The 25,823-nt window shown below is 33.4% G+C and overlaps 1 protein-coding gene across 4 annotated transcripts in view; it reads right to left on the minus strand.

Moving 5' to 3' along the window:
• FANCL (FA complementation group L) overlaps positions 1 to 25,823 on the minus strand; it is a 77,724-nt gene that overhangs the window by 23,640 nt on the left and 28,261 nt on the right. For 3 of the 4 annotated variants that reach the window (XM_025353744.1, XM_025353743.1, XM_025353742.1), the window contains 2 exons: positions 14,406 to 14,502; positions 9,066 to 9,134 (listed from right to left, as the gene is read on the minus strand). In XM_025353744.1, the coding sequence (XP_025209529.1) occupies positions 9,066 to 9,134; positions 14,406 to 14,502 (166 nt within the window). Of the gene's footprint in view, positions 1 to 9,050; positions 9,135 to 14,405; positions 14,503 to 25,823 lie in introns of all 4 variants that reach the window. The other variant, XM_025353741.1, reaches the window with a different exon arrangement.

Consider the following 25,823-nt stretch of genomic DNA (forward strand, 5'->3'; position numbering starts at 1 on the left):
TAAAGCAGATCAGTACTTGCCTGAGGCCCAGGGGGAAGGTTGGGAAGGACTAAAGGGAGGGACAACAATGGGGAAGGAGGTGACTGGGATATGATGGATGTGCTTATTATCCTGATTGAGGTGACAATTTAATGGGTGTAGATATTTGTCAAAACTCAGCAAACCATACACTTTAAATACATTCAGTTTACTGTATGTTGATTACATCTCAATAAAGCTATTGAAAAAAACCAGTCGTTCTGATTTCTGAACAGTAACGGATCTACACAGCAGTAGATGTGTAGAAACTAACAGCTTCTCGTTAGTTTTCTCAACAATTAGGAACTTAAAAAACACAAAATAGTAACACTCCTCACAGTAAGGACAAAGAATGCAGAAGAGTTCACACACCCAACACTTAAAAAGAATAAAACTGTATTACTTCTATATGTATATATAGATATATAAATGTGCATATATTGGAGAAGGGGGGAAGATACATGTGGGAACTAAGATGTTAGCTACTTCCCCATAACGGTTATTAAATTATGTTAAGCAAGGAAAGCACTTAAGCAGAAAAGTATGAACACTGCCAATCTCAGAATGTAATGCTTATTATCTTTAAAAGCATTTTGTTACTTTCATAATACCTGAAGTGAAGTAATAATGTCACTTAAGCAGATCTTAGAGTATAATATCTTCATCTTAAGTACTATTATTTCCAGTATTTTAATAATTTCCACACAGTGCCAGAATGTGATCTTTTGTGCTCTGATGACACTTAAATTAATAGCATAATTTTCTGGTACTTGCAACAGTTGCTTTCAATTCTGATTTTTTTTATTCTTCCCTATAATACTTGCAGATAAATATTCTAATAATCCTTTTTTTTCCTTCATCTTTGGCGATTCCAAAAGTATAAATAGAAAAAGAGAATATTAAGAAATAAAGCTTTTTAAGAAATTTAATTTTAGTATTACTTGTAATATGTCCATCAGGTATCTTTAAAGAGGTGATAAATCTAAATATTCAGTTCATTTGAAATTACTTACATGCTTCATTGATGTTTTCAACTCTTTCTACAGGTTTATCTGTAACTGAATTTGGTCAAATACTGTTACCCGTCAAGCAATCCATAAAGAACATATCACCTCTTCTATACTTAAGTTACTTTGACTATAACTGATCACTGATCATTTAAAACATTTGCAAGTGTTTTTCATTCATGTGAAAAGGGTATCTGCCCACAGGACCAAATAAAACATAGTCACCTTATGTGTAGTCATCACAGAGTAACTGTAGCAATTCCACTTTTGAAAAGCGAAAGAAAGTTCCTCAAGCACATGTTGAAAATAAGTAGGTACTTTCAATCTTATCCTTAGCATACTATATTGTGAACTATTCAAAAAAAAAAAAAAAAAAAAAGCCAATTAGTGGACCAGAAAAAAAAAAGAAAAAAGACTAGCTTTTTGTTCCAGTTAGGTTATACCCAAAAGAGTGTTACCATCCCTAAAGAAAAAAGTAAGCTATATCTAATTTTTCATCATTGTAAAATCAATGAAATAAAAAAATAAATGATCATAAAAACCTTTACATCAGATAAGCTCAAAACTAATAGAAAGAATACCAGTTTGTTGCTAGCTGCCAATGTTATTCTCATAGCCAGAGCCAGGGAACTAACTGCTAACAGTGACATCATTTAATTAATTAATTAATTAATACTGTCTCAGTGTCTCTACTATTTACAAACTCCAATATTTTCCAACTCTGTAGCTATCTAATAAATTGGTTGGGCTTCTAATATTCAACTTTTATCTTGGCACAACAAGATGGGGGGAAATATTTTCTAGCTCTACTTATTAGCATTGCTAGGAGGTCATATTTGAATTAACACTTTTTGTCACTGAAGTATCTATCATTTCTGTCTTCAACCTATTAGATCTTTATTCTTCAATGGGCATCTGTTTTTCAGAAATGAAGGTTTAAAACATATACACACATACATGCATGCACAAGCATATAAACAACCATATATTCCAAATTAGCCCCTGGATTATTAAAAAAAAATTTAAATAGATATAGACATAGTGTATCAAAATACCAGAGTCCCTGTCAGGAACAAAATATGAGAGAAAGAATGTTAATAAATTATACTCACATTAAAATAAATTTGCTTCACTGATATTACCTAAAATAATTTTTATACAAAAGTATTTTAAAATATAGATCACAACATTAAAGGAGTCATTTGGAGACTGATACTCATATGTTTTCTCTTACTTGACACCTGCTATATAAGAATATTTTACTGAGTTACTCCAAACCGTAACATTAAGCATTAAGTTCATCGAAGTACTCACAATATGTTAACCAATAAAACTGTGAAACCAAACAGTATTTCTCTCAACGTCTCTTTTCTCTGTTATTTATAGTACGATGTATATGTAGTCACCTTTCACATCCACGTAGCCTGGTGAGATTGACCATGATTTTTCATTAATCATCCCTATTTCATTTTTGAACACAGAAAACTCCTTGTTTATTGCATATAAATAAAATGCTGTCTTTAAAGTCTTTAACGTATATGTAATTCAATATATAGATAGTAACTGTTGTCGGACAGGTATGTGTGTATAAATACACAAATATCATTACACATGAGATCACTTCTTTGCCCACAGTAGCTCTCACTATATTGAGTTCACCAATTTACAAACTGCATTAACTCCCTACATCACTGTGTACATTTGTACAGCATTTTACAATTCGAAAGGATTTTCATATACAACACCTCAATTTGTTCTCATATGTAATCTATGACACAGATATTATTTCTCTCTTTTTATAAATAAGTGATTTACACAAGGTCATGCACTGGTAAAGACAGAGCCAGAATGTGACCCAGACTTTTAGACTCTGTATTCTCTTTACACTATGCTACAGTGGCTGAGCAGATATGAAGCCTACTGTGAAGGTCTATAATAAAGTCATATTTATTAACATCAGCAAGTAAATCAATTAATGTACCTCATAATGAAGGCGTTTGATTAAAAAAAACCTGTTCCATATAACTAGTCTCTTTGGGTCTTTAAATTCATGGGAGAGCTTTGCCATTCCACAAGTATCTCATGTGCTCACAATGCACAGATCTCAAATCTTCTACAAAGCTTAAACCAATTTTTATAATCTTAGAAATCAACTGAAACTATAGCGATATAATATCTTCTTTAATCTGGCAAGTAAGTGAAATTCAAAGTCACATATCCATCCCACTGCCCATAAAACACATTTACTTAGAAATACCATTGGTATTTTAGTATATGGGGGTTGAATGAGTTATAACAACTTAGAAAACTAAAGAAATGGAAAAGTTTTAAAAAAAAGTTACTTCTAGGAATGATAAACACCAGGATGACAAAGGAAAATTAATCATAGTTAACTACATTACATTAGATATAAATAACCACATTACTTATATCTACATAGGATACAAATATCTTCATTATAATGTAAACACTGAATATTACTATCCAAATTACAATATAGTTATTTGGGGAAAGCAGGAAGGTAGGATGGAGTGAGGGTAGGGAGAGAAAACAACAAACTCCTCATTATCTACAGTGGAAGTTAATAGATAATGCCCAAAACAAAAAGTAGTATAAACACAAAAGCATGTAATGACAACTACTGAAAGAAACAGCTAACAGTCAAAAGTGTTTGCCCCTGGAGAAACAGGTGAGATGGAGGCTATGCTGTTTTTTCTAAAAAGAAGAAAGCAAAAACAGCAACAACAAAAAAAACCATGCAAACTTAACTCCTGAAGCTATGTTCACATATTTGATCAAAATAAAACATTAAAAAAATTAATAGCTTGCCCACATTCTGATAACTAAAAAATACAATTAAAAAGACTACATTAAAAATAACAAAAATCTTTAAAAACTTAAGAAAAAATTCAACAAAAATATGTAACATGTAGATTAGGAAATCATTGCTACTTTACTGAAGGACCTAAGTAAATGTAGAGATAATGTTTTTCTAGACTTTGGCCATATTAATTCTTAATTTGCTGGATAAACGTAAACCCAATTGTAACTAAAACCCAAGTAATTCTAAGAATTATTTGGAATAACAAATGCACAGTATTATCAATGATATTTTTTAATGAAACTTTGTTAAGTGACAAGCATAGTTTCAAAACCATTATACAATGACACCTCAATACTACTGCCTAAATAAAAGCATTGATGGTAACTTTACATTTTAATTTTACTTGCTTGTATTTTCCCTCTTTCTCTTCTTTTTTAGAATCAATACAGGCTACTTTTTAAATAAATAATTAGCTATTAAGAAAGAAAAATAAAAGAAAGGCAGCTGATAAGTCTATAGGTCAAATGACTCCTACGCTGATACTTTTTCTACCATATCACATAATCTCAATAATAAATTTTCTTTGTTTTGATCCTTTTGATGTCCTTTTAGTCATACCACTGTGGCAACAGTAAGACTGCCAAGAAAGAAAAAGCATATGAAATTAACCAATTTAAGAGTGAAAAAAATTCCACTACTATTGTTAAGTCCTCCAACAAAAACAGCAGAGAAAAAATGGAAAGAAAAAAAATCCAGTTGGTCAAAAGAACTTCCACAGGATCATTAGGGTGAAAAACTGGGGGGATTTGCCCCAACACTGCGTTTGTTTTAAACCAGATTATTTTTCTTTACATATCCATAAAAGAAAAAAGGTTCACCATTTCCATACACAGTACATATGAACTGAGGCAAAGGGCAGTTATGTGACTTGTCTGAACTAATACAATTAAATTAATGGCTGAACTGCAAACAGAACTTAGAATACCCAACTGCTAGTATGCTGCTCTAACTAATGGATCATGCTCCCTGCTATGTAATAGGACTGCTTCCTTTAATTACAAATTCTTCCTTCACCATCAGATTTTCAGCCAGAGGCTTTATCATTAGTTTTGCTCTTCTTGCATCCATGGCATTATTCCAAGAATATAAGATTTCCATGATAAAAAATATAAAGACCACTATTTACTACACCACACCGAACCTAAGGATTCCAACTGCCCATGGCAAGAATACTTCACCAAGCCTGCATTTAGTGGCACACTTTCAGGCAAAATTGCAATTTTAACATCCATTTTTGCTTGATCAGTGATCTAGACAAAAGGAATTTCATTTTTTTATAATCATAATATCAGTGCACTTAAAATCTGACAGTAGGGAATTCTATAGTCTCAGTCAAGAGTATTTACACATGTGACCTGTATGTAAAAGTCTAAAACAATTATTAAAGATATATTTTGGAACATCTGTGATGTTAGAAAGTAGAATAAAATCATGAGATGTTCTTACCATCTATGCTAAAATCTATAAAAGATTAACTGAGCAAACAAATAAAGTAAATATCTACAAAGAGGTGCTTAGACACTTGTCTTTGAGAAGCACTTTGTGTTCCTTTGGCACGTATCATGGCAGCAATAGTAGCAGCAGCCTTGCCCTTGGTGCTGATTTCTTACTACTCTAAATGTCTCCTCTGAGCCAGAATACACTGGCTGTTGCTGATCATGCTGTGAGACACCTGCACTGGCTACTAGGCTTGTCATGACGCACAAAACCCTACCATCTTCAGCTTGACATTGTGCAAGTTATAATTATTCATCCAAATGAATATGTCAGAGCAGCAGCAGCAGACCTCTCATCAGAGCAAAAGAAAAATACATCAAAACATTATCAACCCAGCAGGAAGACAGGGACCATAAGGAAAATTACCCATTTTTAATATGGATGCCACAAAGCCATGTCTATTATATTACCAAAAAAAAAAAAAAAAACACACAGAAAAATAAAGATCTTCCAAGTTTAAAGTTCAGAAACACTGAAACCAAAGAGGAAATACACAAAAGCAGAAAGGGATTTTTAAAAAATCAATTATCTGAAATCTATTTACCATCTCTTAAATCTAACTCTGCTACTAAACTACAACAGTAACATTTTTATTGCTTAAGAGAGACAACTGTTTAAAAATTAAAAAAAAAAAAAAAATTCCCACAAGCAGAATTGTTTGAGTCAGCCAATTAAAAAGGATCACACATATAACAAAGAAGTCTCACATTTCTTCTTATTTTCAAAACATAAACTATCAACACTCTTACCATGTCTAAAAGACTCAGAGTTCACACTGCTAGTACCATCCAAAGTCCTTATGATGTACAGCCAGAATCTTATACGTAAATGATATATTTTTTAAACTTTCTAAATATTAATGGCATGTGTAAAAAAAACTGTGAAATCAGCCCCCAACCCGCATAAATGAAGAAGACACACTCAAATTGTATAAGCATATAGAAAATAGGCGCTATCTCATACTTAAATACTTAAATATTAAAAATAACTTTCTGAACTATAGCAGAATATTTTTTCAGAAAAATATATGAAAGATTCTTATTTGAAACACAACAGAAACCACAAGAGAAGGATGTGACCAGACTGAAAGTTAAACTCTGTATGACAAAATATACACCAAGTTAAAAGACATGCCACAGGGATATTTATATCCCATATAACTAACAAAGAATTAGTATCAAAATATATGTTTAAACTTTAAACTTGGAAGATCTTTATTTTTCTGGGTTTTTTTTGTTTTTTTTTTTGTTTTTTTAACCCAATTTTGGGTAAACAGTTACTAAAGGGAGAGAAGCAAAGAAAAGAAAGACGGGAAGGAGGGACAGAAAAGGGGGTCAGGTCTTAGCTATTCTTAAAACATTTTATTTTTAAGAGAAAGAGAAATATAGACATATCTGAACCAATATGACAAAATATTAACATTTGTCAAATCTGAGTTGTGATAAAAGGTTGCATAATTTATCTGTACTTCGCTAAGAATTTCAGTATATTCCACAAATAAAGATTTTATAACACTCATTACTACTAATTCTACATTTTCTTAGAGTTACTACAAAACAGAAAACTTGTATAACCCAATTAAACCTGAAATTTAAATTTGAATTAATATTACTAATATAATATTTATTCCATGTTTATATGAATAAGGCACTGAGCATGTGGATATAAAACTTAAGATAAACTGCCTTCAAAGATTTTCCAGTCTAGTAGACAGCCGCCAACTAATTTTGTTAAATAGCAAAATAAAGTAAGTACTAAACAATCTTTTTATGGCATTGCAAACTTTTCCACAGACAAATGCCTGGGGAAACTTCTCGAATTATGTACATCTAAAACACAAAGAAACTCATAAACGGTGTATTTTTCAACCTTGGAATTGTGATAAATATTAAAGTATAATTTAGAAATAACACCTGGAAAGAGCAACACAACCTAGCTATATTTTCTCATGATCTCACTTAAAACATCAAGATTAAAATTCCAGAGCCAATAGAAAATGTATATTTTAAAAAAAGAGACATGGGTTTAATGAAAATTTTTTTAAAATAAAAGAACACTATAAAATGTATGCATAATTCCAATTCTTTAACAGAAAAAAAATCAACATAGTATCTTACTTATTGTATACATCAAAACACCAAAAGCAAATTACAGGCTCTCTCTTCTCTATTTTGCTATGTTTTCTCCACTTCCATTGTGGGGAGATTGGGACTTCAAAAAAAAAACAAAAAAAAGAATATGAGAAAAATAATTTTTGAATAAATACAATATATAATTAAAATGGCATTTTGGCCTTGACAAGACTATTTAAATCCTGTTAGGCTTTTTATTTTTTACTAATTTCTTATATATTTACTTTACTCATGTATTTATATTTTAAAATAAAAGCATAATTTTCTACTTAAATCTAACCAAAATTTTATAGCCAAAATGAGTAGCCTCTATTTACAGAATATTTGTAAAATGTCACTAGAAATGTTTTTTCTCTTTGTCTAAGAATAAAAATGTTCTCTCCATTTTTATCGGAGAGAACATTTTTATTACCAACTGCCACAATTTACTTGGTGAAAGAAGAACTATGTCCTAACTAATCACACTGTGCCACATCCTTAAAAATCACACACATGAAATGGTGATAGTACTACTGATAATCATACCTCCTTATATCTATATGTTATAGTTTACAATGCACTTCTATAAAACATTATCTTGCTAATATCATCAATGTACTGTGAAATTCAACTGACAGAAGAGGAGAATCTTCTGTATTCTTTACACAAAATATTGAATGTTCTAAAGCACAAAATAAGAGAATATAATACGAGTTCAAAGATGAACTAAGGACAAATACTTTAAAACAATAAAAATGGAGTCGAAATGGCAAGGTTTATGTTTTCAGTCACAATTCATTCTCCTCTGAAAAGGATTCTCTGATATGTAATCAATGTTACAAGTTTTAGCAATATGAAAAATTTCACTCAACTCTTCAGTTACCATTCACTGCTTTCTACAGAGTTCTTCAGAATTTAAATTTAAAGGAAAATGTCTGTCAAAAGTGCTTCTGCATGTTTACTGAAAATGAAGCATAAATATCTACAGGCTGGATGGTGGGGGTGTGTGTGTGTATGCGTGGGTGTGGGTGTGAGTGGGTGCGTGTGTGCGTGTAGAGAGGGAGAAAGAAAATGGACATTAACTGTAAGGAAATATAAAAGAAGCATTATAGAAGGTGTGTTTATAAATAAATGCGTAAGGAAAACTGGAAAAAAAAAAAAAAGATTACTTCATAACCTATAAAGACTACCTGAGTAAAAAGAGTTACAGTTGGCCCTACCCACAGATTCCACATCTGCAGATTCAACCAGCTGCAGATAGAAAATATTCAAAAATAAATAAATAACAATAAAACTATTTAAAAATACAGTATAATAACTACTTACATGGCATATGCATTGTATTAGGTATTATAATCTAGAGATAACTTAAAAGTATACAGAAGATTGTGCACAGGCTATAAACAAAGTCTCATTTCATATCTTGGGTATCCATGGATTTTGGTATTTACACAGGGTCCAACAATCCATCCCCCATGGATACTCTGGGACAACTGTACTTTTTAATTACTTAAAACAAATTTAAGAATTTACCTGAGGAGAATTTACCTGAGGTGTCCAGGAAGCAGAAAATGGAACAGGAAAATCCACAAAACAATCTGGTGATTCTGCAGGATACTATTTAAAAAGCATAAAATTAGACCATTTTTGCTTCTGCGTGTTAATATCACATGAGGTATTTTAGAAAAACTAGATACATTAGGGGCTGGGCGCGGTGGTTCACACCTGTAATCCCAGCACTTTGGGAGGCTGAGGCGGGTGGATCATAAGGTCAGGAGATCAAGAAAAGGAAAAGGAAAAGGAAAGGAGAAGAAGGAAGGGGAAGGGGAACGGAAAGGGAAAAGAAAAACCAGGTATATTAGGGGAAAACATATTATTGTAACTGCAAATGTATTACATATAATTATTTTTGCTCCACTTTCATAGTGATGTTAAGAGCTTATTTATAGTCAACCTATGGAGGTGCAACTTTGGTGATTTGGAATTGCCAAAGCAATCAGTGTTGAGTAAAAGGTAATGAATTAAGTCAGTGTTGGGTCAGCCGCTGAAGTTATGATTTGAGGAATGAACTAAACTGGATCTTTGTTTATCTTTAAAATAAGAGGTTAAATTAGTTGATATTTACTTTTCTCCTAGTCCTAAATTTAATTTCAAATAGCATCAGTCACTATTTAAATAGGCAGTATCAGTTAAAGGAATTAAGAAATACACAAAAATGAATACATACAGCTGACAATGTAAAAATCTGTTTTCTACATTAAGGATATTAATTTTAGCAAGAAGATAAAATATCTTCTGGCTTATTAAGAAAAAATAAAACATACTTTCTAGCAAGAAATACCTTTGAAAGATTGGTAAATACAAAATTATTTCTTCAACTAGTCATACAAAAGTGGCAGTCATGAGGACAAACCAAGTTTTTAAGTTAACAAAGGCAAAAGGTAAAATTTCTTAAAATCAGTTTCCTTATTAGAGAATCATACTTAATGATTTCTCTATAATCCAATTCTGATTATTCAAAGTCACATGTAATTAAAAATACCCATTTCTTTCCATTAAAAAGCTAAAATGCACTGAAAGAAAATTAATTTTAGGAAAACTTTCATTTGACAAAATATTTAAAACAAGTTTTAGGCTTTCACTTTTTTCAGCCTCTTATTTTTCAGTACTCTGCTGGGTAAGCAAAAGGGAACAAAAAAATCACTATAGTATTTAACAAACACTTGAAATCAACACTTTCAAACATTTAGCTACAATGATCAGTTGGCTAAAAAGACTGACTATCAATATACACTCTGACTAATGGTATCTGGCTATGTAGAACTAAACACAAAGGCAAATATATAAGAAATCATATAAAAATATTCAAGTGACCTACTTCTGGGGAAAAAAAAAAAGAAAAAAAGATCATGCTGAAATTAAAAGAGGAAGTTCTATTTCAGACAATTAAAAACATCAGATGATATACTTCAGAGTATCATTGCTGTAATCACTGGAGAAACAATTTGTACACCATATTTAAAAATCATGATTATCTCAAAGTAAATGTAGACAAAGACCTCAGCTTTCTTTGGTTCCACCTCTGTTAATTAACTTGTACGATCTTGAACAAGTCATTTAATTTCTCTGGCTGTTTGACATGTAAAAATGACAAAACTTAACTGAAAGTGTACAAAATCTCTTTTTCTAAAATGTCAGAATTCTTTAAAAATAATAATGTGCACTTGAAACCTCTATGGGTCAAAAATGGAAAATTCAGTTCATTTTGAGTTGCTGCTATTTATCTTGGTGATGCTGACAATGAACAATATCAACTCTCTAACTTAAATGATTCATCAATCTAGATAGAGAAATTAATGAAATGTTTACTGTATTTGGAGTAGATACACAAAGTAAAGTATTTGTGGCCCCATTAAGTACATACACAGCTCATTATGCTAAAAGAGTAAGATACTACCTTCAAGTAGGATTCAGAATAGTAAATGGTATCAGTGTACTGACATGGAAAGAGATCCACAAATAGTTAAACAAAAAAGCAAGTTAGAGTAAATATATGATTCTACATATATAAATGAGTGCAGTATGTAGTTTCTGAGATAATAACATCTTTCAAATATATTTTTATATTTGTAATACAATATGTATATAATAAATTAGACTGATCTTCATGCAAGTGGCTTTACTTCATATCTGAGTTAAATGAATACTTGTTACATGTGTTAATTACATTCATGCGCAAAATCAATTTTGTTTATATAACAAACTTCACATAATAGTACAGAACTTAAAAAGAACATTTACATAAGTCTGGATGATTTATCATAAATATTAAAATATAAACTAGCATACTAGATATTCATTTTCAGAATAGCTTCTGAATTATAATAGTATTAACTACAATGTAGATGGACTACAATATAACAAAGTAACTTGATCAAAATTAAGATACTTTTCAATAGTAAGTTGTATAGGTATATACAAAACCACTGGCAACTAATTGTCAAAACTTTTACTTCCAAAAGTAATTTACAACAACAAAAGCTCCATATACAGGAATATTAACTGAAAAATAAATATAGTATTTAATTATTTTCAAGTAAAACATAGTTCTCTAAATCTCATTTGCAGAAAATCAAATCAATAACTAAAAAAATAGAATGATTACATATTAAGTACATATTTTCATCATACACAATATTTTTCAGACTCTATAGTATTAATATAAGACAAACCAAGTCTGTTCTACGATTGGACTACCTAAGCAGTAAGGCTGACCCCCAAGTGAATACATACAAATTATAGCAGAGACGGAGTGCCCACCCTCTGACGCATATTTGTAATTTGTTTTTCAAGTAGTAGTGATCTTGACCAAAGCTGAGGAAGCCCTGGGCTACTTCTTTTGTAAAGCAAAGGTAATTCAGTACAGAATGCATTGTAAGTAGTGCATAAAAATATACCTATCAAAACCGCAAAATTTATCTGGTTTACTTCTACTTATTTTTTATTTACATATATATTTTTAATAAAGGACATCTAGTCAAAATGTGTATTTGTTTTCTTTGTGAGTTTCTTGGAGATGGTGAGGGGAAGTGGTAGAATTGGGAGAGTATGTATTCCAGAATAAATAAAACAAATGCATTTATTTACTGTATATTAAAAAAAATCAAGTAATAGAAATAAAGGTTTGTGTATTTATGAGAAAAGTCTGCTTTGAGGTATGTTATTAATAAAAAAAATCAGCATTCCATTTAAAACTTAGTTTGGATTAAGATTTTGCATCATATACTCTTAATAGACAGTTAACGTTTCAGCTATTAACGTAGTTGACTAACAATCCCAGGCCCAATTTCTTTTTTTCTTTTTTCCTAAAATTTTTTTTTCCTAAAATATTTTTCAGTTAATATTCCTATATGTGGAGCTTTTGTTGTTGTACATTACTTTTGAAAGTAAAAATTTTGACAATTAGTTGGTGGTGGTTTTATATATACCTATACCTTTTTCCTAAAGAAAAAAAGACATCCTGGTTTTCTTCAAATTTCCGTAGTGATTACTAGGTAAATGATTAACATGCTGAACTTGTTTATTCTACTTATTTGTCCAAATTCACAATCTAGAACTAACATTTTTTTCCTAAAAAAAAAAAAAAAAAGAAATTGTCACATCTCAAAGACAACTGTGGTATACATATAAAGCTAAACTACATTGAGAAATAAAATTCAAATAAATCATACCAACATAAGATTCAGTTACATGCTTTTTTTTGTTTTTCCAAAACAGATTTTTTTTTTTTTGGCCAAATTCCTTCCCAGCTTAAATAAAGCTTTCTCTTCTCTTTTGCCAGAGTATCCATAAAAGTGCTTCATAACTACAGATGTTGCAAAACTGACCCTGGAAAATATTCTCCAGAGAAATACTAAAAGCATCATCTTATCTACCTTGAAAAAGTATAGAAAAAAGCAGACAAAATGGACCACATTAAATTGTCACATCTTCACTCTGCATACTACCAATAAATGAACTAAATGTCATCAACTTTGATTAATAATCTTGTAGGTATAGTTAAAGGCAGCATAAATTTACAGCATCATCTTCTTAGGAAGTAGAAGAGCTTGTAAAAATGAGGACAGGATGTATTTAAAATCTTTAGTTTTGGTCTTCATAGAAAAATGGCTAATTTTATTAAGGTACAAAATATAAACAAATAGAGCTTTGAAGGAAATGACAGAACCCTTGCCACTGGCAACATGTGACCCTTCAGAAGGATAAAGGCAAATTTCTCTTAAAAAAAAAAAAAAAAAAAGCACACCTTTACAAACTAAAAAAGAAAATAAAAATTTTTTCAATTTAATAAAAATAATTATCTAACTTATTTTACAAATAACAAGATTTCCATCCCACTAATTTTCTCCAAGACTTATCACATATGGATCTTAAAATTAGACCTACACATTCTGTGTGTGAAAGAGATAATTAGTTATTTCTCAACCTGTCTGTTATAGAACCATTATAAGATATCAACTTTTCTGTGTCATCCAGTACAGCTTTATATATTAATTTTCTCTTGTGGAAAGCTTAAATGCCAGACACATTTTTAAAAAGGACAAACACAATTGATCTTTTTTCATCACTACAATCTTCTGAAAGAGCTGACTGATGATTCCTAGGAACAATAAAAAAAAAAAGTTGGACGTCCTGGTTTTCTTCAGATTCTCATGTTTCCCCAGTGATTACTAAGTAAATGATCAATATGCTGAACTTGTTTATTTTACTTATTTGTCCAAATTCACAATTCAGAACTAAAAAATAAAGATGAAACAACCATGTTTTGTGCCAATAAAATATGTGATTATATATCACTATCCTATAAGGGATCTATAAACAGAGGCATAACCTCTGCAAATTCTTAAAATACTTAAGTCAAAAAAACCCAGCCAAAGCAAACAAACTATAAAAAAGTATGCATATATGTTGTCTGTGTTAGGGAGTGGGAATCATAGGTAAGAATAAGAACTACAAAAGAAATTTATACTAACAGTTGAATGCAAAAGATTTTCTCAGTACAACTTCGGATAGTGGAAGTGTCCACTGTCTTCTACACAGGATGTTACAAAATTAACATCATGGTACTCTGAGGCTATAAAATTGTATTTGTAATATTTATCATAAAGTCTATATTTTGATCAAATTTGGACTAAAATATGACATGAAACTGTCTAGGCTTTTGGAAACGTGGTGAATAAATTCTTTGAGGCTTTCCAAAATCAATGTTTTAAAGCATGATATATGTATTTTTAGATGCAACTAGCACTTCTTTACATTGAGAGCATTCACAGAGTTCATTTCACAAAGTATTTCCTGATCACAATAACAGTTTAACGAGGCACATACCTTTGCCTTCAACTTGAGAGTTATTAAATGCTCTCTACCAGAAGCATCTTCTGCTTTTAACTTGATGGTACTGAAGCAGGTATCCACATACACAAGTCTGGTGAGTAGAGGAGAATAAAAAATGATCACACCGGGGAGAGCTGAAGAGGGGAACTGGAGAAGGCAGAATTTGAAATGAAAATATTTGCTATATTCCTATTAATCCATTATAAAAATTAATCAGAAGAATTTCTGCATGCCAACCCTTTCTGCTGCTATAGATTTACTGCCGTTCATACACCAGCCTAGCACTTAATGCAGTCATATATCTCTGGATTATTTACAATGTGTGTCAAGGCTCATGCTGTGGTCAGTGAGCACTATGTTTCAGTTTTCCATCACTGGAACCTTTGGCACACACAGCATGTTCCTGTCAGCCTCTACTTATGTACACATTAAACTTCCTGTCAAACTCTTTGATCCATTTCTGTAGTTTCATACAGTATGAGACTTTTATGCTTCCTTTGTTTTTCTCCTCAATGAATTTCTCCTATATTATCAATAATGTTACCGTACAAAAATCTAGCTGATATTTGTTCATATACTCAAATTGATCCTCTAAGGAAAATCCTGTATAAGCACAGGTACAGCCTGGTCTCCTAACAATAAATTTTCTTTTTGCATGATATATAGCTTCTGACACTTAACCTATGCATGTATTCAAGATGACTAATCTTCTAAACATATAGCACAAGCACAACTGTTTTGGCTTTAAGTTACTCTAAATGCATGAATTTTCTACAATGGAAACCAATACCCTTTGAAATATATCATTCCGTAAAAATATCGTCCCTTGAGTAGCATAAACTACTGCCAAAACGGTTCAAATTTAGCAGTATATTTACTAGTGAACTGGGCATATGGATATTTTTGACATTTTTACAATACTATTTTCTTGTAAAGATAAAAAGTAGCCAACCGGGCGCAGTGGTTCACGCCTATAATCCCAGCACTTTGGGAGGCCAAGGTGGGCAGATCACCTGAGATCGGGAGATCGAGACCAGCCTGACCAACAAAAAGAAACCCTGTCTCTACTAAAAATACAAAACTAGCCAGCCATGGTGGCACAGACCTATAATCCTAGCTACTAGGGAGGCTGAGGAAGGAGAATCGCTTGAACCCGGGAGGTGGAGGTTGTGGTGAGTCCAGATTGCGCCACTGCACTCCAGCCTGGGCAACAAAAGTGAAACTCCATCTCAAAAAAAAAAAAAAAGATAAAAAGCAGTCTAGGAGCATTGCAAAACTTACTACCCAGGCTGATACTAAGACCCATAGGCGTTCAGAATATAAACCTCCTAACTTAGGAAATACATTTTTTAATATCACTATATGCCATTTAGATACTGACCAGGTACTATATGATGATAAAATGGGCTAATTTCAAGAAATGCACAATGAAGTTTTGAAACACTATAACAAAAATATATCTAAATCTGAAGACATCTATCTTCAATAACAGAATGGAAATTTTATCCTAATCTGTAAAAAGTCTAGGGTCTTAGAAAACAAAAGTAAAACTATTCTAGAAAGTGTTTTATACACATGAAAATAACAATGAGTATATTTTCTTTCAGCTGTATCTGTAAACACTTCACCTACAAAAAAAATTAGCATGAGTCTTTATCATGTTTTACCATATGTCTCTAAAGTTCAGATATATCAATACCAGACTCTTAAAACTTCTACACTTCAGATTCAAGATGTTAAGCACATGCATTTATAGTCTCTACTTCCTAAAAAATTAATCATTTAAAAAATTAATATTTAAAAGGTATAAACTACAGTTACAAAAAAAAAAAAGGAATAGTATTAATTAAAGCAAATTTTCAACAACTTTTAGGAAAATGTAGAGTAGTTAAAAGAGCACTGGCTGACAAAACAGAAAAGAAGGGAGAGAACAAGGACTCCAGGCAGAAACAGCTTGCAAAAATGCAGTGTTCAGGATAGACAGTATGACTGACATACTGGCTGAAATTACAGGAATTTTTAAGTGCATGATAAAAGGGGGAAGAAGAAATTTTAAACCAAATTATCAACAATAAAACTGCGTTAAAAAATTCTAATTACTCTGCCACTAACTTTTCAGTTAAAAATATTTATGTAGTAGTAAAAAATTAAACTGTTACTAGTTACGATTTTTAGAATCCAGGAATACACAAAGCTAAAAGACTTAATTATAGTTATAGAGACTAATGTAAATATATTTGACTACTGCAATTTAAAATGAAGAACTGACAAAAATTGGGAAATAGAAATGGGAAAGATACCAGAATGGAAAATTAGAAACAATAAAATCTGTAATTGCTAATTTGAAAGTCAAGAGACACCATCTTTAATTGAATGGATGTGAAAGAGGTTTAAGAAACAGTAAAGCTATGGAAAAATTTTTAAAAAAAGAAGGAAAAAAGAAATAATACATTAGCTAAATTCTTTTTCATTATAGTAATCAGTTCATAATTCCTAAAAAATAAAGAAATATTGCATGTAGGCAGATTATTTTGAAACATGGAAGTTGTAAATATGAATATTTCAAAGTATTTGTCTCAAAGAATAAGACTGGGGATAGAAAATGATATGGGAGACTGTTTTTCATTACAAGCCTTAAATAGTTCATAACCATGATGAACACATACAGAGGGAGAGAGAAGGCATGCATGTTTAAGATGGGTGGAAGAAAAAACTAAACCACCACCTACTACTTTCTGTACTTCACATTGTTGCTCACCTTCACAATGTTTAAAATCATTTTTAACATCTATAAAATAACACAGAAATAAAAGCTCTTTAGTTCTTTGTAATCACATAACATAAAATTATCATCATCCCACAATGTAAGTCAGAGAGGTAATACATTACAGAAAAAGTGTCACACTCAAAAATATGGCCTGTAAGCCAAATTGGCCATGAGGTAGATTTTGTTACACTTTAAGATGTAATTTAAATAAAGCAGTAAAAAACATTTATAATTCCACGTTAATATCAGCATGGCCATTTAAAATCAAAGTACATTTTACTCAGCGTGCTTCTTGGTCACTTTGGGGGATGGAAAGAAACCTTGCTGTGATTATTAATAGATTGAGTATATGTGACCTTGATTGTCAATTGCCCTCTAGTATTTAACTCAACTTCTCCAGTTTGGTAACAGGATCCCTACCCCCAACCAACTCCCAACAGAACCAAGTTTTAGCAGGATCCACTTCACCCAGCTAGTGACTTGTCCTAGCTGCCCTTGCAGGGAGGTGTTGGCATATAACTACATTTTGGCCAGTGGACTACAAGCACAAGTGATGTGTGCTTTTGGGGGATCATTTATAACAGAACTATGCTATCCTCTCTTCCCTCCTCTTATTCCCCTTTCCCTTAGACTAGAACTTGGACAGGCCAATACGAGCTAGCAAAGATCATGAGGACAGGAACAACACTCTATAAAGCACTAACCAACAAAACACTCTGTGATGATGGAGGTATGAGATATCTGCACTGTTTAAAATGGTAGCCACCAGCCACGTGTCTATAACGGACTTAAAATGTGGCTAGTGGGTTTTTTTATTTAAGTTAACTTAAATGTAAATGTCAATAGACGCACGTGGCTACTGAACAATGCAGTCACAACGGATGGTTGAGAAACAAAAGAAAACCTGGATTCTTGAATGTCCTTGTGGAACAAAGGCACCAACCCACTCTTGACCATCTGCCTACCTCTGAATTGTTACATGAGAGATGAATAAAATTCTACCTTGTTTCAACTACTGAGGATTTACATTTCTCTTTGTTAATAGCAGCCTAGCATATGATATAACTAATAGAGACTATTTATATCAATTTATGACAGAAAAAAGTATCTTGGTGTTTGGTGTATGGATGAGATCTTAAAGGAAAAAAAAGTGACAAACTCTTACAAGTGAAATCAAATCAGTTTGTCTAAGAAAATCTATTTCATGTCGGGCACAGTGACTCATGCCTATAATCCCAGCACTTTGGGAAGCTGAGGGGAGGATCACTCGAACCCAAGAGTTCAAGACCAGCCTGGGCAACACAGCAAGACCTCATCTTTACAAAAAAATTTTTTTAAACTACCTCGTCATGGTGGCATGCACCTGTAGTTCCAGCTATTCAGGAGGCTGAGGCAGAAGGATTGCTTGATCCCAAAAGTTTGAGGTTGCACTGAGCTAGGATGGCATCACTGCACTCTTTGGTAAAAGAGAGAGACCATGTCACTAAACGTTTTTTCAGTCTATTTTAAGTTGGACATCTCACCTTAGACAACAGGGAATAAATAACTTGTATTCATTTAAATGAAATATAAATCATTCAAATAATGATTTAGGAAACTATCCAGTGGAAAGCTCAAACTTTTAAATAAAATGCTAGCAAAAGGCCCACAAAATAAGAATTAAGATTTGTATTTAGAAGGAGTTTAGGTATTATCACTAAGTTAAGCATATTCTAAAATTGACAAAGAAAATATAAAACTGAAGTATAAAATCTAAAGAAATAAAATATTTTACTTTTGGCACTCCACTTTGTATTTATCATTTGCTATACTTTATAAAATCGCTTTTTAAACATTTAAAATATTTGTTAATAATAAAGCTTCAGTAATGTTTTGTTGTTGTCCCTGTTAATAGCTGAATGTTATCAAGTATAACAAAGCAGAAGAAGTGTGTTTTATAGCTCTTAAAATACTAATATTGAATACTGACCAAGAGTTTAAGTTATTTAGCTTTTATTTTCTTTAGTCAACTAGATGCATTTAAGTAGTATTAACATCAACAGGCAGACTGCTTCAAAAGACAGACCGAAGACCTCTGTGTTTTAATAAAGCATCCAAGTTTCCATTTTTATTGCCACTCTCAAGTTTAAGCATTAACTACTTCATATCTAGATTACTAGAAACAATCTTCCTAATGGGTGTCTTTACTTCCTCTCTGTACACCAATCCATTCTGCCTTCTGTGTCTAGATTAATCTTCCTAAATACCTGTTTAATCATATCAATCCCTTGCTCAAACATATTCAATGAGTCCCTACCACCTGCACATAGAGAATCATTAGCATAGCAGTGAAGACCCCTCAGATTAGCCCTAATATGTTAATCCCCTTACGTGAGCAACTGATATACTCCAAAGTCAAAAAATAAATTGCACATTTCTATTGCTACAACCTTGCCTTCACCATTCCTTCCCTTTAAAGGCTCTGTATATTCCTTCAAAGCTTATCCCAACATTCATTTTCTCTAAGAACACTCCTAAATTATTTGTAGCCCAAAATACTTCAAATTTCTCCAAACTTATATTGCTCCTTTTCATGTAAGTTTTAGCTTGCCAAGCACATAATAAACTTTTTAATAATATGAAAGTTTTATATTTCTATGTATGTGTCAGTATACCATGTTCCATGTATACATGAAAATGCAGAAGATGTTGTCAGACTGGTTCACGTTTAGTGAATCATGTGTAAGTTTTAAACAACAGCTGAATGCAAACTGTTTTAATTAAATATTGTAAACATATTACCAACCTATAAAAACATGATTTCTTTTTACTACTAGATAATTTGCAGTTATTCAATGACATGGATTTATGTATGAAGAAAAATCATCCTATTTATAAAGGTTTTCAGTTTAATGTCTATGCTCTTATGTTTTACACAACCAAAATTATCATTATTGGTTGTAATTAAGTCATAACACTAATTAAGTACTATAAAACTCAGACACAATCTGACACTGTTAGTTGAACTAGTATCTCAACAACCTGACACACCTACTTTACACTAGGAACTGTATGAGTCACATAACATGCCTCTTTGAAATCTTTATTATTAGGCATTATTAGCTTCCTTTAAAAAATGAAAAAATGTGACTTAAAGAGATTAAGTTTGCCCAAGATCACACAGCAGATAAGCCAGAATTAAAGCTCTGGTATAATTATTGGAATGAATTTAGTATGAACAAGAAATCTCCATTTCCCCAATATGTTATAAATCTTCAAAGTGCATTAACAATTATACAAAATATCACCATTAATCAGCTTCTAAGATAGTGGGCTTAATCAAAAACCTAACGATATATGTTGACAATCTCCCAGTTTGCACATCAGATTTAATAAAACTCAGCTCTTTCCCAAGACAAACTTGAAAAGTTCAACTAGTTGAATGGTACTCACTCTAAATGATAAATAATATATGTTGTCTAAAAAGGACAAAAGTATCAGCACATTTCTACTAGAACCATTTAACTTCTGAATTATCTAGGAACATATGATTATTAAAATAAATGTATCTTACAAAGTGTATTAGTCTGTTTTCATGCTGCTAAGACATACCCAAGACTTGGCAATTTACAAAAGAAAGAGGCTTAATTGGACTCACAGTTCCATGTGGCTGGAGAAGGCTCACAATCATGATGCAATGCAAGGAGGAACAAGTTCCATCTTACATGGATGGCAGCAAAGACAGAATGAGGAAGATGCAAAAGCAGAAACCCCTAATAAAACCATCACATCTCATGACACTTACTCATTATCAGGAGAACAGTATGGGGGAACCCCTCATGATTAAATTATCACCCACTGGGTTCATCCCACAATACATGAGAACTATGGGAGTACAATTCAAGATAAGACTCGGGTGGGGACACAGAGCCAAACCATATCATTCCACCCCGACCCCTCCCCAAATGTCCTCACATTTCAAAACCAATCGTGCCTTCCAAACAGTCCCCCAAAGTCTTAACTCATTTCATCATTAACTCAAAAGTCCACAGTCCAAAGTCTTATCTAAGACAAGGCAAGTCTCTTCCACCAATGAGTCTATAAAATCAAAAGCAAGTTAGTTACTTCCTAGATACAACAGGGGTATAGGCATTGGATAAATACAGCTATTCCAAATGGGAGGAATTGGCCAAAACAAAGGAGCTACAGGCCCCATGCAAGTCCAAAATCCAGCAGGGCAGTCAAATCTTAAAGCTCCAAAATGATCTCCTTTGACTCCATGTCTCACATCCAGGTCATACTGATGCAAGAGTTGAGTTCCCACAGCCTTGGGCAGCTCCGCCCCTGTGATTTTACAGGGTATGGCACCCCTGCCCTGGCTGAGTTCATGGGCTGGCATTGAGTGCCTGCAGTTTTTCCAGGCACAGTGTGCAAGCTGTCAGTGGATATACCATTCTGGGGTCTGGAAGATGGTGGCCCTCTTCTCACAGCTCCACTAGGCAGTGCCTCAGTAGGGACTCTGTGTGGGGATTCCAACCCCACATTTCCCTTCCACATTGTCCTAACAGAGGTTCTCCATGAGGGCCCCACCCCTGCAGCAAACTTCTGCCTGGCATCCAGGCATTTCCATACATCTTCTGAAACCTAGGCAGAGGTTCCCAAACCTCAATTCTGGACTTCTGTGCACCCACAGGCTCAGTATCACGTGGAAGCTGCTAAGGCTTGGGGTTTGCACCATCTGCAGCCATGGCCCAAGCTCTACATTGGCCTCTTTCAGCCACAGCTAGAGCAGCTGGAATACAGGGCACCAACTCCCTAGGCTACACACAGCTCTAGGACCCTGGACCCACTTTTCCCTCCTAGGGCTCAGGGTCTGTGATGCGGGGGTTGGGGGGGGTGCCGTGAAGACCTTTGGCATGCCCTGGAGACATTTTCCCCATTGTCTTGGGGATTAACACTTGGCTCCTTGTTACTTATGCAAATTTCTGCAGCTGGCTTGAATTTCTGCTCAGAAAACGGGATTTTCATTTCTAGCACATTGTCAGGCTGCAAATTTTTCAAACTTTTATGCTCTGTTTCCCTTTTAAAACTAAATGCTTTTAACAGCACCCAAGTCACCTCTTCAAAGTTTTACTGCTTAGAAATTTCTTCCACCAGATACCCTAAATCATCTCTCTCAAGTTCAAAGTTCCACAAATCCCTAGGGCAGGGGCAAAATGCCACCAGTCTCTTTGCTAAAACATAACAAGAGTAACCTTTGCTCCAGTTCCCAATAAGTTCCTCATCTCCATCTGAGACCACCTTAGTCTGGACCTTACTGTCCATATCACTATCAGCATTTCTGGCAAAGTCATTCAACAAGTCTCTAGCAAGTTCCAAACTCTCCCCCATTTTCCTATCTTCTGAGCCTTCCAAACTGTTCCAACCTCTGCCTGCTACCCAGTTCCAAAGTCGCTTCCACATTTTCAGGTATTTTCTCCGCAGTGCCTCACTCTACTGGTACCAATTTACTGTATTAGTCTGTTTTCATGCTGCTGATAAAGATATACCCAAGACTGGGCAATTTACAAAAGAAAGAGGTTTAATTGGACTTAACAGTTCCACGTGGCTGGGGAAGCCTCACAATCATGGTGAAAGGCAAGGAGGAGCAAGTCCTGTCTTACATGGATGGCAGCAGGCAAAGAGAGAATGAGGAAAATGCAAAAGCAGAAACCCCTGATAAAACCATCAGATCTCCTGAGACTTATTCATTACCATGAGAACAGTATGGGGGAAACTGCCCCCATGATTAAATTATCTTCTGCCGGGTCCCTCCTGCAACACATGGGAATTGTGGGAGTACAATGCAAGATGAGATTTGGGTGGGGACACCGGGAATACAGAACCAAACCATATCATAAAGTGATATGCATTTCTCTCACTTGTCTGGGACATTTTTGAGACTGACAGAGGCCAAGATAAAAAGAATAAATTAAGGCTGTCCTAGGCAAAATGGGAGGCATGATAAGCTACTTAAAGCAAAAATATTTGGTACTTTCAACTCTAGGATACTCTTAATACGAAACAGAAAATCTTGTTAAATACAAAGGACTGTTTAATTCTTATTTTTTTAATAGGCCATTCTGTAAAACAACATGGACAGAAGTTAACAGAAACCCACCAAGACATCATTTTGTATCACTTACCTTTGTGAGTCAGTGTTATACCCAAAATAACCCAGACCTGTCATACCATCTTCATCTTAACCTTTGGGGAAGTTGCTATTTTGACTGTGTTTTTATAGAACTTGAAACAAGAACAGAAATTATAACAATAGCAATCAAACTTAAGGTCAGCTACTCATTCTCAATATTATTTCCATATTTCTTTCTAAGGAAAGAAAGGGAAGCTTTGATCTTATTTTAAATATTTTTTTCTTTTCCAATTTAGAACTTTTATAACGTCTAATCTTATAGAGTTGATTAGAAATGCCAAACATGAAATTAAAAAACACAGCAAGGCCAGCATTACCTAACAACGATTTTTCTTTATCAGATTTTATGATTATACCGACAAATCTACAAATTACTTAGAATATAAGGAAAATATAGACTTATTGACAGAGTCTAGAAATTATTAAGATTCTGAAAATACATTTAAATCAATCTGTCATGCAAATCATTGTGTGTGTCATTTCAAAAGATATTTTAAATTAAGAATTTAGCCAGCTCCTCAGGCAGGGCCTTAAACAGTAGCAATTCTAGTATGTGGACAGCATAGTTCCGGTCTCAGCTTTAGATCAGCAGGTTCTGAAACCCAATTTTATCAGTGTATCTGTGTACCAGACCTAATTTAAGAGTTAAGTCATAAAAATAAAGTTGATAGGTTTTGTCACTCTACCAGACAGTAAAGGATTAACACTAACAGAATTATCTTCTTTGGCTTCTCGCAATCCATACACACCACTTCTCTTCTGCTAACACATTCTTTATTTTTAAACAGTATAAAACAAATGATTAAGTAACAGCAGCTAAATCAAAAGTAATTTATCCATTCTAGGCCAGGCATGGCAGCTCACACCTGTTAATCCCAGCATTTTGGGAGGCTGAGACAGGAGAATCATTTGAGCCCAGGAGTGTGAGACTAGCCTGGGCAATACAGTAAAACCTCATCTCCAAAAAAAGAAAAAAAAAAAAGAGGGGAAAAAAAAAAAAGGGACGGAAAAAAAAGTCATTCATCCACCTTAGTAACTATAATTAAACTATAATCTTTCACAAATCTATGCAACAGATTTTGAAATTCTCCAAGGGTGTGTTAATTTTGCAAATCGTCCATTTTACTCGTGGTAAGATACTTTTTATTAGTTTCACCTTCAATGTGTGACTATCTCCAAGTAGTTGGGGAGAATTTATTAAAGGCTCTATTAAAGGCTCCATATCGGAGCCACCCTATGGGACAACTCCAGGGAGCATCATTCACACAGAATGCCTGAGTGGTGTTATGTACCCAGCCCTGTCTATATACACTTGTTTTACAGAAAAATTTGGAAATAAAAATATTTATCTTAAAATTTGTCCTGAGAAATTAAATAAGAATACATGAAGCACCTAGCACAGTCAGTGGCACACAACAGAAACTTCGTGAACGACAGTCCCTGTATTTAACAATCTTAGTGAAAAAAGGAGGCAATAATATTGTGATAAATGACATGGTAGAGAGACATTCATACCCTCATTTTTGGTTTTCATCTATTATCAAAGTTAGAAATCTACTCCTTTTTCTCCTACATTAGAACAATGGGTATAATACAAAGCAAAGGCAATACTTCCTATTTAGCTCACAAAACACTTACTCCATAAAATATTTTATATACTTGCACTATTTCTAACTCTCAAGAATCCTATAATTATACTCTACCCTTCTTATCGTGGTCATAATTCAGTACTATGATCGTCTACCTAAATTCTGACTCTTCCACTAGATATAAGTTCCATGAGGAATCTTTGTTGTTGTTCTTGTTGACAGGGTCGCACCGTCACCTAGACTGAAGTGCAGCAGTGTGATCTCAGCTCCCTGCAGCCTCGACCTACCCAGGCTCCGCCACCTCAGCCTCCCGAGTAGCTAGGACTACAGATGCATACCACCACGCCTGGCTTATTTATTTATTTATTTCTGCACTTTGTAGACACGGGGTTTCACCATGTTGCCCAGGTTGGTCTCAAATGCCTGAGCTTAAGTGATCTGCCCCACCTCAGCCTCCCAAAGCACTGGGATTACAGGCATGAGCCACCACACCTGGTTCATGAGGAATCTTAAGTCTTGCCTTATGTATCCTTCCTGCCTTATATTATAGGAAGTCCATAAATATTATTAGCTGGGTAAAAAAATGAGTGATTAAAAAATCTCATATCACATCCTTAATGCTTTAACTGATTTTTGTTGTTGGACTTCTCTCAACAATGTCAGATCCACTAGGTAGACTGCCTCAAACTCACTATCTCAATACAACAGAAATAAAACTGTCCTCTGTCCTTGCCAAATCCTTTCTACATTTCCAACTATGCTCTAAAAACCAAATATTAACATTAAGCATCTGAAAATAAGTCAAAATAATATTTCTTTATTCCATCAATCTATATCTAAAGAATGACTAGGTCCATGACATCAATGTCTCAAAACTAATCACA

The sequence above is a fragment of the Theropithecus gelada genome, chromosome 13 (assembly GCF_003255815.1).
Source record: "Theropithecus gelada isolate Dixy chromosome 13, Tgel_1.0, whole genome shotgun sequence".
NCBI classification, from domain to species: domain Eukaryota; kingdom Metazoa; phylum Chordata; class Mammalia; order Primates; family Cercopithecidae; genus Theropithecus; species Theropithecus gelada.